This window comes from Vigna unguiculata, chromosome 3 (assembly GCF_004118075.2).
Source record: "Vigna unguiculata cultivar IT97K-499-35 chromosome 3, ASM411807v1, whole genome shotgun sequence".
Taxonomy (NCBI): Eukaryota; Viridiplantae; Streptophyta; class Magnoliopsida; order Fabales; family Fabaceae; genus Vigna; species Vigna unguiculata.
The window spans coordinates 6,750,233-6,764,683 of NC_040281.1; the positions used below are offsets into that span (position 1 = coordinate 6,750,233).

At 37.5% G+C, this 14,451-nt stretch overlaps 2 protein-coding genes across 2 annotated transcripts; both read left to right on the forward strand.

Moving 5' to 3' along the window:
* Positions 1–358: 358 nt before the first annotated feature.
* On the forward strand, positions 359–3,087 carry LOC114177138 (glycosyl hydrolase 5 family protein-like). Its single transcript, XM_028062392.1, has 4 exons — positions 359–873; positions 1,312–1,559; positions 1,696–2,216; positions 2,581–3,087. The coding sequence occupies exons 1-4, from the start codon at positions 394–396 to the stop codon at positions 3,078–3,080; spliced, it is 1,749 nt and encodes a 582-aa protein (XP_027918193.1). The 5' UTR covers positions 359–393; the 3' UTR covers positions 3,081–3,087.
* A 1,057-nt stretch (positions 3,088–4,144) lies between these two features.
* Positions 4,145–7,735, forward strand: LOC114175009 (glycosyl hydrolase 5 family protein-like). Its single transcript, XM_028059763.1, has 4 exons — positions 4,145–4,621; positions 5,751–5,998; positions 6,159–6,679; positions 7,057–7,735. The coding sequence occupies exons 1-4, from the start codon at positions 4,160–4,162 to the stop codon at positions 7,551–7,553; spliced, it is 1,728 nt and encodes a 575-aa protein (XP_027915564.1). The 5' UTR covers positions 4,145–4,159; the 3' UTR covers positions 7,554–7,735.
* Positions 7,736–14,451: the final 6,716 nt, after the last annotated feature.

Sequence of the window (14,451 nt, forward strand, 5' to 3'; positions counted from 1 at the left end):
AGCTTGAATTTTAGTGTTTAAATTTTGGTTTTATGGAAACTTAGAGGCAGAGGAGGTGGAGTGAGAAAAAAAAAAGAGATCATAAAGATAAAAAATATCTAAATGTTGATTTAATATTTATCCTATTACTCAATTTATTTTATTTAATAAATATTGAAGGTCAAATTAACAAAAAAGAAATATAAAAACCAAATATAAAAGTCAAATTATTAATTATCCTAAAAAAAGTATTGCATAAAAATATTAAATAATCTTAACTATTAAGAGATAAGATAGTACAACTCAAAAAGACGAAGTGACTTAAACGTTAAAACTCAATTTTGCCGCATCATGCATCATATATATTGGGCTGAACAAACGTGTAGAGAATCTATCTCAGTAGTAGTGCAGAATATGATGCGCATGCCACAGGCAAACCAGACTAAAAATAACTACAAAAGAAACAAGAAAATGGAAAGGTTTTTGCTCATTAATTTTCTCTCTGCGTTAATAATATTGTTCTCCGGTGGAGGCATAGTTGAAGTTAGGCCCGTGGCAGCGACGGGTCTTCCACTCCGCACGGAGTCTCGATGGATCGTGGGCCAAGATGGGCGAAGGGTAAAGCTGGCGTGTGTGAATTGGGTTTCCCACGTGGAAACTGTGGTGGCGGAAGGGCTCAGCAAAAAGCCCGTCGATGACATTTCGAAGGGAATAAAGTCCATGGGCTTCAACTGTGTCAGGCTCACTTGGCCCATACTTTTGGTGACAAACGACTCCCTGGCTTCTCTCACCGTTAGACGCTCCTTTCAGAATCTCGGCCTCCTCGAATCCGTCGCCGGCGTCCAAACCAACAACCCGTCCATCATTGACCTTCCGCTCATCCAAGCTTTTCAGGTAAATTCTTTACAATTTTTTATTATTCCATTATTATTTTTTTCTCTCAACCAAACCACTTTCTTCACCGTTCTGGATCGCTCACAGTCCTTATCTTCTTAACTATTGATCTTATCAGAAATTTTGTCTTTGGCGCGTATTTGAAGGTTTCTTGATAACTAAGTAGCTACTCCAACTAACTAATTGCCTTCTACGTTGCGACAGATTCTTCAATACAACAATATGCTTTTTGTTTTACTTTTTACGTCAAATTTGTCTGATGTAGATTTTTTTCGTATATTTAAAATCATTCTTTTACTATTATATATTTGTTGGTTTCTTTAATTAGGTAATTTTGATAGTACAAATCGCTATCTCAACAAACTTGCGAATTGCATGAGTTACTTGAAGTTTGCGTTGAGTGTGGAGAACATTTTAATTTTTTTTGGATGATTGTAGGCAGTGGTGAAAAGTCTTGGAGATAACGATGTGATGGTGATATTGGACAACCACATAACGCAACCAGGGTGGTGTTGCAGTAATTCTGACGGGAATGGGTTTTTCGGTGACAAATTTTTTGACCCAAATTTGTGGTTGTTGGGTCTCACCAAGATGGCCACACTTTTCAATGGGGTCAGCAATGTGGTGGGTATGAGCTTGAGAAATGAGCTCAGAGGACCTAAACAGAATGTGGACGATTGGTACAAGTAAGTGATCTTCAACACAAACTATTTGAAAAAAACACAATTAACGTTAAAATTGTGAGGGATATATTGATGTTTTAGATTAAACCAACTATAGCAAAAACATGACGTGAGTAATATGTTGTTATATGAACTGAAGGTACATGGTGAAAGGAGCAGAAACAATCCATGCTGCAAATCCAGATGTTCTTGTGATTCTATCTGGTTTAAATTTTGACAAGGATTTGTCATTCATTGAAAAACGACCAGTGAACGTGACGTTTAAGGAAAAGTTAGTGTTTGAGGCTCATTGGTATAGCTTTACTGAAGGTGAAGCTTGGGTGAATGGGAACCCAAACCAAGTGTGTGGACAAGTGGCTGGAAATTTCATGAGAACCTCTGGGTTCTTGGTGAACCAAGGATGGCCACTGTTTATCAGTGAGTTTGGTGTAGACTTGAGAGGCACCAACGTGAACGATAATCGCTACCTTAACTGCTTCTTGAGTGTGGCAGCTGAGTATGACTTGGACTGGGCATTGTGGACACTCGCTGGAAGCTACTACTTTAGACAAGGAGTTGTGGGAATGGAAGAGTTTTATGGGATTCTTAATTGGGATTGGTCCCAAGTTAGGAATCCCAGTTTCATGAATAGAATCTCTTCCCTCCAACTTCCATTTCGAGGTGATACTCCCTAAAAACTTCTTTTTTAACTGTAGATATATACTCCATACACACAAATCTAGATATTGCTTAAAGAACATGGTTATCTGCTAACTATACCATATAATATTACTGAAAAATGAATCATGCGCACCAAACATTCTTGCGTTTCTACGGATGTCAAAATAAGTTCTGGTTATCAGGCGAGTCTGTCGGCGAGTCAAAATATGGTGGGTTAGGTTTATCCTACCAAATTGACAGTTCACTCGGTTAGGTTAATTTATTTAATTAAAAATATAATTAAATATGCTTTAAATTTTTATTTATAAATACATATACTAATAAATTTACAATTTATTATTTCTTTGTATTTTACACCATGCAGGTCCTGGCATAACAAAAGGCAATCCATACAAACTGATATACCATCCCTTAACGGGGTTGTATGTGATAAGAAAGACATTACTAGAGCCATTAACATTAGGACCTTGCCATTTATCCGAAGGTTGGAAATACACTCCCCAAAAAATTCTGTCCATAAAGGGTACTTACTTCTGCATTCAAGCGGAGAATGAAGGGATGGCTGCGAAACTTGGGATAATGTGCTCAGATTCTAACTCAAAATGGGAAATGATCTCAGATTCCAAGTTGCACCTTCAATCTAAACTCAGTCATGGTTCTGATGTGTGCCTAGATGTAGATGACAACAACATCATTGTGACGAATGCATGTAAATGTTTGAGCAGAGATCGCACATGCGACCCTAGTAGCCAGTGGTTCAAACTTATTGACAGTGGAAGAAGGTCAATCTGCACAACTTCATCATCATCATCATGGATGCAAAATTCATCGGACCTTTTATGGAAACAATTGACCTCAATATAAGTAGCTTGAATAAAATTATATATTACCTGTTAAATATTGGACACCCTTTAATATATACCTGTTAAATATTTATTTCTTTTTTCTTTTGTATCTTATAAACTTTATAACTTTCTTTCTCTTTCTAGTATATATATATATATATATATATATATATATATATATATATATGTATATATGTATATGTCGATGAATATTTGGCGTGTACATAAACTATTTTCATAAGCATATCGTATTCATAAAATCTACTAAGAATCCTTCCTATGTTTCAACGCTGGGGCATTGATCATATTCTAAACCATTCTAAAAATTAATCTCAACTTTCAGAATTGATTCAAAATTTCAGAATTTTTTTTAAGGATTATCTTAAATCTAAACCATTCTAAAAATTAATCTTACAACTTCGTATCAATTCTAATTTATGCTAACAATGTTTATGTTCTTCTGCATGCTCCTAGTAATAATTAAGTAAGTGGTTTATTATTTTATAACTCCGTCTTTTCATTGTTAATTAGTTTTGGATTGTAAATTAAATTTGAAATTGAATTATATTAAATATAGCAAGTTTTTATTACTTTAAGTTAATAAATACTTTAAGTTAATATTTAGTATATAGTTATGTCGCATGATATAATACTTTAAGTTAATAAATAATTAATGCTATTGAATAAGTATCATTTTTACTCCTCTTTTTTTATTTTTAATTAATTTTATTTGTCATGTTAAACTATTCTTAAAGTTGCCAATTTTAAAAGTACTTTTTGTACAAAGCTGTTTTTGCATATACCCTTGTATCTGGGCAACAAAGAACCCATTATAAGAACAAATTGACGTGTAATTGTTTTATTTTACAGAAGATTCGAGTCCAAAACCTAAAAATACAATCCTTAAAAAAAAGTTGGATCATTCAAAGCAGTGTTATTTAAAAACCCACGTGGCTTATTAAAAAGAAAGAAAAATAAAAAAACAGCTCAGAAAATCACAAACTTTGCCGGTTGAATAAATAATAAATTAAAGAACACTGGCATGTCATAATAACTACATAAGTGAGTGTTTTTGTGGTGTAGAGTGTCTCATATGAAATGGAAACTGGTAGTAGGTGGTGGGGGTGGGTGGTGGTTTTCACCGTTTTCTTTGCGCCGATAATAATAATCACAACAGTGTTTCTCCAAGGAGCTACAGTGAAAGACGTTGATATCACAGAAGAGGCGGTGACGGGCTTTCTTCAAACGGATTCGCGATGGATCGTGGGCCGAGATGGGCGAAGGGTGAAGCTGGCGTGTGTGAATTGGGTTTCGCACTTGGAAGTTGTGGTGGCGGAAGGGCTGAGCAAAAGGCCCGTGGATTCAATTTCGAAGGAAATAAAGTCCATGGGCTTTAACTGCGTGAGGCTCACTTGGCCCACTCTTTTGGCGACCAACGACTCTCTGGCTTCTCTCTCCGTTAGAAGCTCCTTTCAGAAGCTGGGCCTCCTTGAATCCGTCGCCGGAGTTCAGACCAACAACCCCTCCATCATCGATCTTTCCCTCATCCAAGCTTTTCAGGCAAGTAATAAACCAATCATGTTTTATTTTTATTTTTTTTTGTAAAATAATATTTAATGAATATTTCATCGGATTTAACTATATTTGTATGTATATATTATGGCGTTGAGATGACGATGATGCTAGATATAAAATTGGCCGTTGACTTCTCATATTATATCACCGCAATGTCCTTATCATACCATCATGTCATCATGGTTAACGTGGCTGCACCGTTTTCCGAAATTAAATTAGAGATCCAACGTGTTATGTTGGTATAACGATTTGAATATGTCAAAATGTAGAAATCAATTTTGGTAAGGAACTATTTTCCTAATTTCTTATTCAAATTAATAAATTTACTATTTATGATAATTTGTTTCTGAAAAGTAGTGTAACAGAATATATATATATATATATATATATATATATATATATATATATATAATATTCTTTCAAATTAATATATATTTTTCTTTTAAGCTAAAGGAACTTTTTTGTCTAATTAAAAGGACAAGGAGCCGAATGACTCTTGGTTAAAAGAAACAAATCATGGTTTGCCATGATTAAGAATTAATCTTATCTTTCAAGCTTCTGGTAAAAAAAAAAGTTTAATCTTTAGGTCTTATTTATTTATGAAAAAAAAAAAGTGTCGTGTGAATTTTTAACTGAACTTCGATTTTTCATAAAGTCAGTCCGTAGTTTTTTCTCTTTTGAGAATATCTTGGATTTTAAACACATATAATTAGAATTGTGATATATAGAAAAACTGTATAAAAAAAACATTTGATAAATTAATAAATTTATTTTGATAATAATAAGATATAATATGTTATATATTAATTTTATAAAAATATATAAAATTTTTAAAAAATATAGTAAATATATAATTATTATTGTGTGAATTTAAACTAAAATAATATAATTAAAAGTTGTCAAAATAAAATATTATAAATTATTATTATCATAAAAATATTATTGTTCATATATTTATAGATTAAATACATTATTAATATGTATAGGTAAAATTTTCTAAAAAGATAAAACACAAATATGTGTTAGTAGTAAAGAGTATACGTGACTCCAATTAAAATATCTGTGCATCATAAGTTAGGTTACCAAGATGATTAACCATGCATGAGTTATGCAGACAGTGGTGAAGAGTCTTGGAGACAATGGTGTGATGGTGATTTTGGACAACCACCTGACCCGGCCAGGATGGTGTTGCGGTAACTCAGACGGCAATGGCTTCTTCAATGACAATTTCTTCAACCCAGATCAGTGGATATTGGGCCTCACCAAAATGGCCACTCTTTTCAAGGGAGTTACTACAGTGGTGGGTATGAGCTTGAGGAATGAACTGCGAGGATCTAAACAGAACGCTAATGATTGGTACAAGTAAGTCATAACAACTATCATTCTTCTACGCTCAATTCTATATAAGAGTGTGTAATCATTTGGTTTGGTGAAGACATGTGAAAGGCAAATAGAAGAATGATGAATGCTTTGCAAGAAATTATAACAAATCTTTTTCAACATTGATGCTTTTGAATGAAAGGTATATGGTAAGAGGAGCAGAAGCAGTTCATGCAGCAAATTCAGATGTTCTTGTCATTCTGTCTGGTCTAAATTTCGACACAGATTTATCATTTATTCGAGATCGACCAGTGAGCCTAACGTTCAAAGGAAAACTGGTATTTGAGATGCACAGATATGGCTTCACTGATGGTCAAGCTTGGGTTGATGGAAACCCAAACGAAGTCTGTGGAAAAGTGACAGATACTATAAAGAAAACATGTGCATACTTATTAGACCAAGGATTGCCATTGTTTGTGAGTGAGTTTGGTGGAGATTTGAGAGGTACCAATGTCAATGACAATCGATACCTTACTTGCATTTTGGCATTGCTTGCTGAGCTTGATTTGGATTGGGCTTATTGGTCACTTGTTGGCAGTTACTACTTTAGAGAAGGTGTTGTAGGAATGGAAGAGTTTTATGGGGTTCTCTCTTGGGATTGGAGTCAAGTTAGAAGTATCAGTTTCTTAAACAGAATCACTGCACTCCAACTTCCATTTAGAGGTATACCTATCCCTTGAACATTGACTTCAGATTCTCTAATGAATTTTCTTTTTATGTAGTTTTTCTACTGAGTTTTCAGAAATACATTGATGTTGGTATTTTAATATCATTAAGAACATCAAAATCAGTATCATAGTGTAACTTACAAGCTCAGCTAAACAATACCAAATTTTTGAGCATAATCCATCAATTTTTTTGGTACTTTCTTTGATTCATATTTTTGGCTTGCAAATGTAATAACTGCTCAGCAGAGATACAATACGAAAAACTCAGCAGAGAATTCAAATTCTTTGAACACATAATTTGTGCACTATTAGTTGATTACAAATATCATTACTAATTTTACACTTGATGGTGTGTTGTTTGTTATTGTGTAGGACCAGGTATCACAGAAGGCGATTCACAGAAATTGATGTTTCATCCCTTGACAGGTCTCTGCATCATAAGCACATCACAGCAAAAAACACTAACACTGGGTCCTTGTGCTTCTTCTGATGATTGGGAATACACATCTCAGAAGACTTTATTAGTAAACAATACAAACTTATGCATACATGCAGAGGCACAAAGGAAGCCTGCAACACTTAGCAGAGCATGCTCAGATTCTAACTCTATATGGGAAGTGATATCAGATTCCAACATGCACTTTTCATCTAAACTAAGTGATGGTTCTAATGTATGTTTAGATGTAGATGATAATAACATCATTGTGACTAATACTTGTAAATGCTTGAGTAAAGATAACAAGTGTGAACCTGGAAGTCAATGGTTCAAACTTATTGACAGTGGAAGGAGGTCGATCTCAACAACCTCAGTAATGTCCAATATTTTGGATTCATCAAACCTTTTGTGGGAACCATTGAGCGTGATGTAGTTGCTTTTAGGAAGTTCTGTATAATGTTAACGTTATGAAATGTGTCCTTTGCTTATGTTTCAATTGCATAAAAATGATGTTGTGAATAAGCGAAGCCATGTAAATGTTGGATTGGTTGTATATTATGTTTCAGTGAAACACGTAAAAATTCATTAAGTTAATAAGAACTTGTAAATGTTGCCGTACACCTTAATCAAAAAGTATTAAATGTTAATCATTGTGCATTTTGATCTATTTGTCATATAGTTTCCTAAATTTTTCATTTTAGCTTATACCAGTTGTCTAACGTAGCAAATGATGAACCCTTGAGAGCAATTTTAATGGTGGGTTTGTTAATATAACATTGCAAAAAGTCACTTTTATCACCGCTTTAGCGATGGAGAGAAAAAGGTGGAGGCAAAGAAGATTCTACAAGAAAAAAAAAGGGTATGTGGTTTAATTAAATTAAAAGAAAATAATTAAATTATTTGATTTTTAATTTATTATTTGTTAGAAATTAAAATTATTTTTAGTATAAATATATGAATTTAAAATAATAAATATGTGGAGTACCATGTAGAACCTTAAAAGGTTTAGCATGATAAAAAATTGAATACATCAAATATTATTGAAGTTAAGATTTTTTTTTTCATAATATTAGTATAAAATATTTATCAATCAGTCTTCTTAAATTTCTTATCTCAATTTTTTTTAAGAAAATATGAATTTAATTTGATTTGAACCAACACTATATTAACATATTTTGTGGAGTTTTGTTGAGATATCCATGTACAAATACAAAACTATATTTATCTTATTATATTGTCTACGATGTCGTGTCGAAATCTGACCTCGAATTGTTTGAAGCCACGTCAAACCAGTTCGAGTTAGTCCACCTTAAGTATAGATCAGGTCGCATACAATCCACGTAAGGAAAGTAACGTTAGGATCAGGCTAGTCCCATGAAAGACATGGTAGTTGAGTCGCTCCGAGATACGTGAGAGTCATCATACAACTCGGATTGGGGATAGGCCATTTTGAGAGGTCGGATAGCGACCCAAACACTCTCTATAAAAAGAGAAGTATGAGTTCAAGGAAGGCATATTCTTTCTACTCCTTTTTTCGTTGTCTTCTAAACAATCAGGAGTAGTAAATAATTATACCGAGCTAAAGAGGAGAGGAAGAAACTTGTTCCTAGTTCTGAATGTTAATCAACAAATGAAGGCCAAGATCTAGAGGCATTAGAGACTCGGTGAGGAGAAGGTGGAGGCGGCAACTGAGGAGACAAGGAAGTTAGAAGAAGCAGGCCACATTAGAGAGAAACAATATCACAGGTGGCTTGCAAATGTGGTCATGGTGAAGAAGGCAAAGGGAAAATGGAGAATGTGTGCGGACTTCACCGACTTGAACACAACATGCCCTAAAGATTCCTATATGTTACCAAATATAGACACCTTGGTGGATAAGGTTTCCGGATGTGGGCTACTAAGCTTCATGGATGCCGACTTCGCTACAACCAAATCAGGATGCACCCAGAAGATGAAGACAAAACTGCTTTTATGTGAATAAAAGCCAATTTTTGTTATAAGATGATTCCCTTTGACCTCGAAAATGCAGGCACAACCTATCAGAGGATGATGGACAAGATTCTTCAACCTATGTTAGGTCAAAACGTGGAAGCCTATGTCGACAACATGGTGGTCACCTCGATCAACAACGAAACCCATACAAAGGAATTGTAGGAGCTTTTCGACACCATGAACAAATATCAGTTGAGGCTGAATCGGAGAAATGTGTTTTCGACGTTAAAGTTGACAAATTTCTCGGTTTCATGTTAACAGAAAAGGGAATATAAGCAAACCTCGACAAATGCATAGCCATAATCAATATGGGAAGCCCCCGATGTGTAAAAGAAGTCCAACAGCTCACCAGAAGGATGACAACATTATCCAGATTCTTGTCGAAAAGTGACGACAAAGGTCACCCCTATTTCCAACGCTTAAGGAAGAATGAAAGGTTCTAGTGGACCTCAGAGTGCTAGCAAGCCTTTATACAGTTGAATGAGTACCTGAGTCAATCTCTCGTACTCTGCCATCCTTAGAAAGGATATCCCCTACAACTGTATATAACCGTAACTAAGCATGCCATAAATGGTGATAAATGTCAAGAATAAGTAAATTTCCCATTTGAAAATGACACTTATCATGTATCAAATGGTGTTATTTGTGTACAAAACAAACCTCCTTAACTTAAGATACAAAATGAGATATTAAGAAATAGAGTTTTATGAATTATAAAGATATTTTGTTATTTTGCAGTAAAAATAAAAGAAAATATCAAGTATACAGCTGAGCCACAATACTGGAGTTGAGCCATGAAAGTAAAAAAGACATGACAACATATTTAGACTTTCTGGATGAGCACAAGAAATGGAGTTGAGCCTCGTGAGGAAACCCTCTTTGTAACGCACTCCTCTGGTTATTTGTTCATAAGGTGTGCCATTTGCTAAAATTAGGTAAAGACATTTTTTTGGAGTGTTTGGTGTATGCTAGCTTTAGTGGGTGAATATTGGATGAATATTTGGTTTATTTGTTCATAATGTTAGGTTTTGGTTGTGATCGTGTCTTTGTTGTAGTTGGTTATCATGCCACGAGAGTCGAGGTTTTTCTCCTTATAGATTCATTTTTTTCTCTATTTCAGATTTTTCTCCCTCTTCAATTAGAACTTTTTAAGTGAAAACACCGAGTCTGACCATGCTGAGCAGAGTTACTGAGATGACCTTTTACGATCCTCAATATCCCTAGGCTCCCCTGAATTTGAAAAGGGAGTATAGTACTTTGTGCATCGACAAAAGGATTAAAGCTTTTAGGGGTAAGCAGGTCTTGTGTAAGAATGATGAGAAGGGTGTGGTTGTGGGGACCTGCGATTTAGATGAACCCGTGTGTAGAGATTGAACTCTTCCCCATTTGCAAAACTTTACCTTTGTATATGCCACCCTTTTCTAGCGACTCGGTTTCCGACTCCCGTTTAGTACCTTTGAGAAAGAGTTATTAACCATGTTGAATTTGGCTCCTGAGCGATTACATCCCAACAGGTGGGGCTTTATCCGAGCCTTAAAACTTTTGTGCTTTGATTTAGGGATCGACCCGACTTCTTCTGTATTCCTTTACTTTTTTTAGTTGAAACATAGTTCGTTTAGACAACTTTTGGCCTCCCATAGCGGCGCTAGTGGACGTGGCCTCTTTACCTTGTACTAGTCTTCTTATAAAGGCTTCAAGGGTGCTTTTGTGAAAATCCTTGCACCCGACCATAACCCTACCTTGCTAGAAGGGTTTCTCCTGTACTGGACGAGGCACCTTACTCCACAAGGTCCTTGATTTCGTGGTATATTGATTCCCCTTGTTTGTGTTGACAGAACTTTAGATGGTCTTTTCACAAAAGGACCTGCGTCATCAGATCAAACAACAATAGGCTGCGATAGTCGAGGCGAGCTCCAGGACTAGGAGTTCTCCCTCGAAAGTGTTAGTTTTGGAGAGTGAGTAAGAGACCACTCAAAAAGTGATCCCACACTTAAAAGGAAAAGAGTAGAGCATGTAGGTGGAGATCATATTACCTTGAAGATCTCAGAGTCTTCTAACCGCTTCCCTACTAATGTGGTTCAGTTTGCTGCTCTTCGCTTGAAGAAGAGATTCTAGGATGAGGAGTTTCCTCACTTAGTGCATGAACGTGCTAATAACTATTGTCATGCAGATGACGACCTGCTTTCTGATTGTAGTACCGCTTCAGTTCACAAAGGGCTTTTGCGTTGTCTTCATCAGGCTGAGGCATCCTCTATATTCCTTGTGAGTCGCCTAGAAGTGTCAGAGTAGAAGGAGTCAAAGGCTATTTTCGACATGGTACTCTCCAACAAAGAGATTACCCAACTTTAGGCTGAATTGTCCGAGTTCTCTAAAGTCTAAGAAACTCTCAAGGATAAGGAGACCGAGCTGAAAACGCTGAACATTGAAATGGATGAGTTGAAGCCAAAGGTTCAAACATATGAGACCCCAGTAAACTATTTGTCAACCCAATGTCGCACACTAGAAGGCAAAAAAGAAGAGCTCACCGATCAACTTTCGTCTACTCTGAATGAGGAATTCCAGCACGCTTTGGATCAAGTGAAGATCCTTCATCCCGATGTCGATGTGTCTGGTGCCGACATCACCAAAGAGATAGTGGATGGCCAATTAGTTTATATTTGTTAATGGATAGGAAGCTCGACTGTAACTTAGTTTTTTTATATACTTTCTATGACGACAACCTGTATTTAACTTTGAACATCTGTTTGGATAACTTCAATGTCTTTAAACATCTTTAACTTTTACTTGTTTGTACTTCAATCTTCTAATCGTTTACTCGTCATACTCATCGTATTTAATGATAATGCTTAAGTCTCAAATGGTAGAATCGTGTTAGTCTTTCGTGCTCTAAATACTCAAACAAAGCGGTTTCTCAATGTACTGAAGTTTATACCAAGCTCGTAGCGAGGTCGGACCGAGTTAGCTCTCAACATACTAAGGTTTATACCAAGCTCATAACGAGGTTGGATTGAGCGAGCCCTCAACGTACTAAGGTTTATACCAAGCTTTTAGCGAGGTCAGACCGAGTGAGCCCTTAACGTACTGAGGTTTATACCAAGCTCGTAGCAAGGTCGGACCTAGTGAGCCCTCACCATACTGAGATTTATACCAAACTCGTAGCGAGGTCGAATCGAGTAAGCCCTCAGCGTACTGAGGTTTATACCAAGCTCGTAGCGAGATCAAACCGAGTGAGCTCTTAACGTATTGAGGTTTATACCAAGCTCGTGGCAAGATCGAATCGAGTGAGCTCTCAACGTAATGACGTTTATACCAAGCTCAAAGCGAGGTCGGACCAAGTGAACCCTCAACGTACTGAGCTTTGTACCAACCTCTTAGAGAGGTCGGACTGAGTGACCCCTTAATGTACTGAGGTTTATAACAAGCTCAAAGCGAGGTCAGACCAAGTGAGCCTTCAGCGTAATGAGGTTCATACCGAACTCAAAGCGAAGTCAAACCGAGTGAGCCCTCAACGTACTAAGACTTATACCAAGCTCGTCGCAAGATCAAATCGAGTAAGCTCTCAGCGTATTGAGGTTTATACATAGCTCATAATGAGGTCGGACCGAGTGAACCATAGCGTACTAATGTTTATACCAAGCTCGTAGCGAGGTCAGACCGAGTGAGGCCTCAACGTACTAAGGTCTATACAAAGCTCGTAGCGAGGTCGGACCTAGTGATCCCTCAGCGTACTAAGGTTTATACTAATCTCGTGGTGAGTTCGAATCGAGTGAAGTCTAAGTGTATTGAGGTTTATACCAAGTTCGTAGCGAGGTCGGACCAAGTGAGCCCTTAGCGTATTGAGGTTTATACCAAGCTCGTAGCGACGTCAGACCGAGTGATGTCCCAGCGTACTAAGGTTCATACCAAGCTCAAAGCGAGGTCAAACTAAGTGAGCCCTCAACGTACTGAGGCTTATACCAAGCTCGTCGCAAGATCAAATCGAGAAAGCTCTCAACGTATTGAGGTTTATACATAGCTCATAACGAGGTCAGACCGTGTGAGCCCTCAGCGTACTGAGGTTTATACTAAGCTCGTAGCAAGGTCGGACCTAGTGAGCCCTTAGGTATTGAGGTTTATACCAAGCTAATAGCGAGGTCAAACCGAGTGAACCCTCAACATAGTGAGGTTTATACCACTCTCGTACCGAGATCAAACTGAGTGAGCTCTCAGCGTACTGAGGTTTATACCAAGTTTGTGGCGAGATCAAACCAAGTGAGGTCTTAACGTACTGAGGTTTATACCAAGCTCTTGGCGAGATCAACCTAATAAGCTCCCAGAGTACTAAGGTTTATACCAAGCTCGTAGCGAGATCGAACCGAGTGAGCTATCAGCATATTGAGGTTTATACCAAGCTCGTAGAGAGGTGAACCGAGTAATGCCTCAGCGTAGTGAAGTTTAGACCAAGCTCGAAGCGAGGTCCAACCGAGTGAGCCCTCAACGTAGTGAGGTCTATACCAAGCTCGTAGCGAGATCAAACCGAGTGAGCTCTTAGCGTACTGAGGTTTTTACCAAGGTCGTGGAGAGATCGAACCGAGTGAGCTCTAAGCGTATTAAGGTGTATACCAAGCTCGTAGTGAGGTTGAACCGAGTGAGCTCTTAGCGTACCGAGGTTTATACCAAGCTCATAGCGGAGTCAGACCGAGTGATGCCTTAACGTACTGAGGTTTAGACCAAGCTCATAGCGAGGTCGGACCTAGTGAGCCCTCAGCGTACTGAGGTTTTTACCAAGCTCGTAACAAGGTCGAACCTAGTGAGCGTTCAACGTACTGAGGTTTATGCCAAGCTCGTAGTGAGATCAAACTGAGTGAGTTATCAGCGTACTGAGGTTTATAGAAAGCTTGTGGCGAGATCGACCCGAATAAGCTCTCAGCGTAATGAGGTTTATCCCAAGCTCGTAGCGAGATCAAACCGAGTGAGCTCTCAACATATTGAAGTTTATACCAAGCTCATAGCGAGGTCGAACCGAATGAGCCATCAACGTACTGAGGTTCATACCATGCTCGTCGCAAGTCGGACCGAGTGAACCCTCAGCGTACTGAGGTTTGTTCCAACCTCGAAGAGAGGTCGGACTAAGTGAGCCCTCAGTGTACTGAAATTTATACCAACCTCGGAGCGAGGTCAGACTGAGTCAGCCCTCAGCATACTGAGATTCATACCGAGCTCGAAGTGAGGTCAAACCGAGTGAGCCCTCGACGTACTGAGGTTTATACTAAGCTCGTGGCGAGATCAAACCGAGTGAGCTCTTAGCGTATTGGGTTTATACCAAGCTCGTAGCGAGGTCGGATCTCTGAGCCCATAGC

Excerpts from the sequence above, each read along its gene's own strand:
- LOC114177138 (XM_028062392.1), top strand. The coding sequence starts at position 394 with ATGATGCGCATGCCACAGGCAAACCAGACTAAAAATAACTACAAAAGA. Across the intron at positions 874-1,311 it reads CGCTCATCCAAGCTTTTCAG|GCAGTGGTGAAAAGTCTTGG; the intron begins GTAAATTCTTTA and ends GGATGATTGTAG. Across the intron at positions 2,217-2,580 it reads CCTCCAACTTCCATTTCGAG|GTCCTGGCATAACAAAAGGC; the intron begins GTGATACTCCCT and ends TACACCATGCAG.
- LOC114175009 (XM_028059763.1), top strand. The coding sequence starts at position 4,160 with ATGGAAACTGGTAGTAGGTGGTGGGGGTGGGTGGTGGTTTTCACCGTT. Across the intron at positions 5,999-6,158 it reads AACGCTAATGATTGGTACAA|GTATATGGTAAGAGGAGCAG; the intron begins GTAAGTCATAAC and ends TTTGAATGAAAG. Across the intron at positions 6,680-7,056 it reads ACTCCAACTTCCATTTAGAG|GACCAGGTATCACAGAAGGC; the intron begins GTATACCTATCC and ends GTTATTGTGTAG.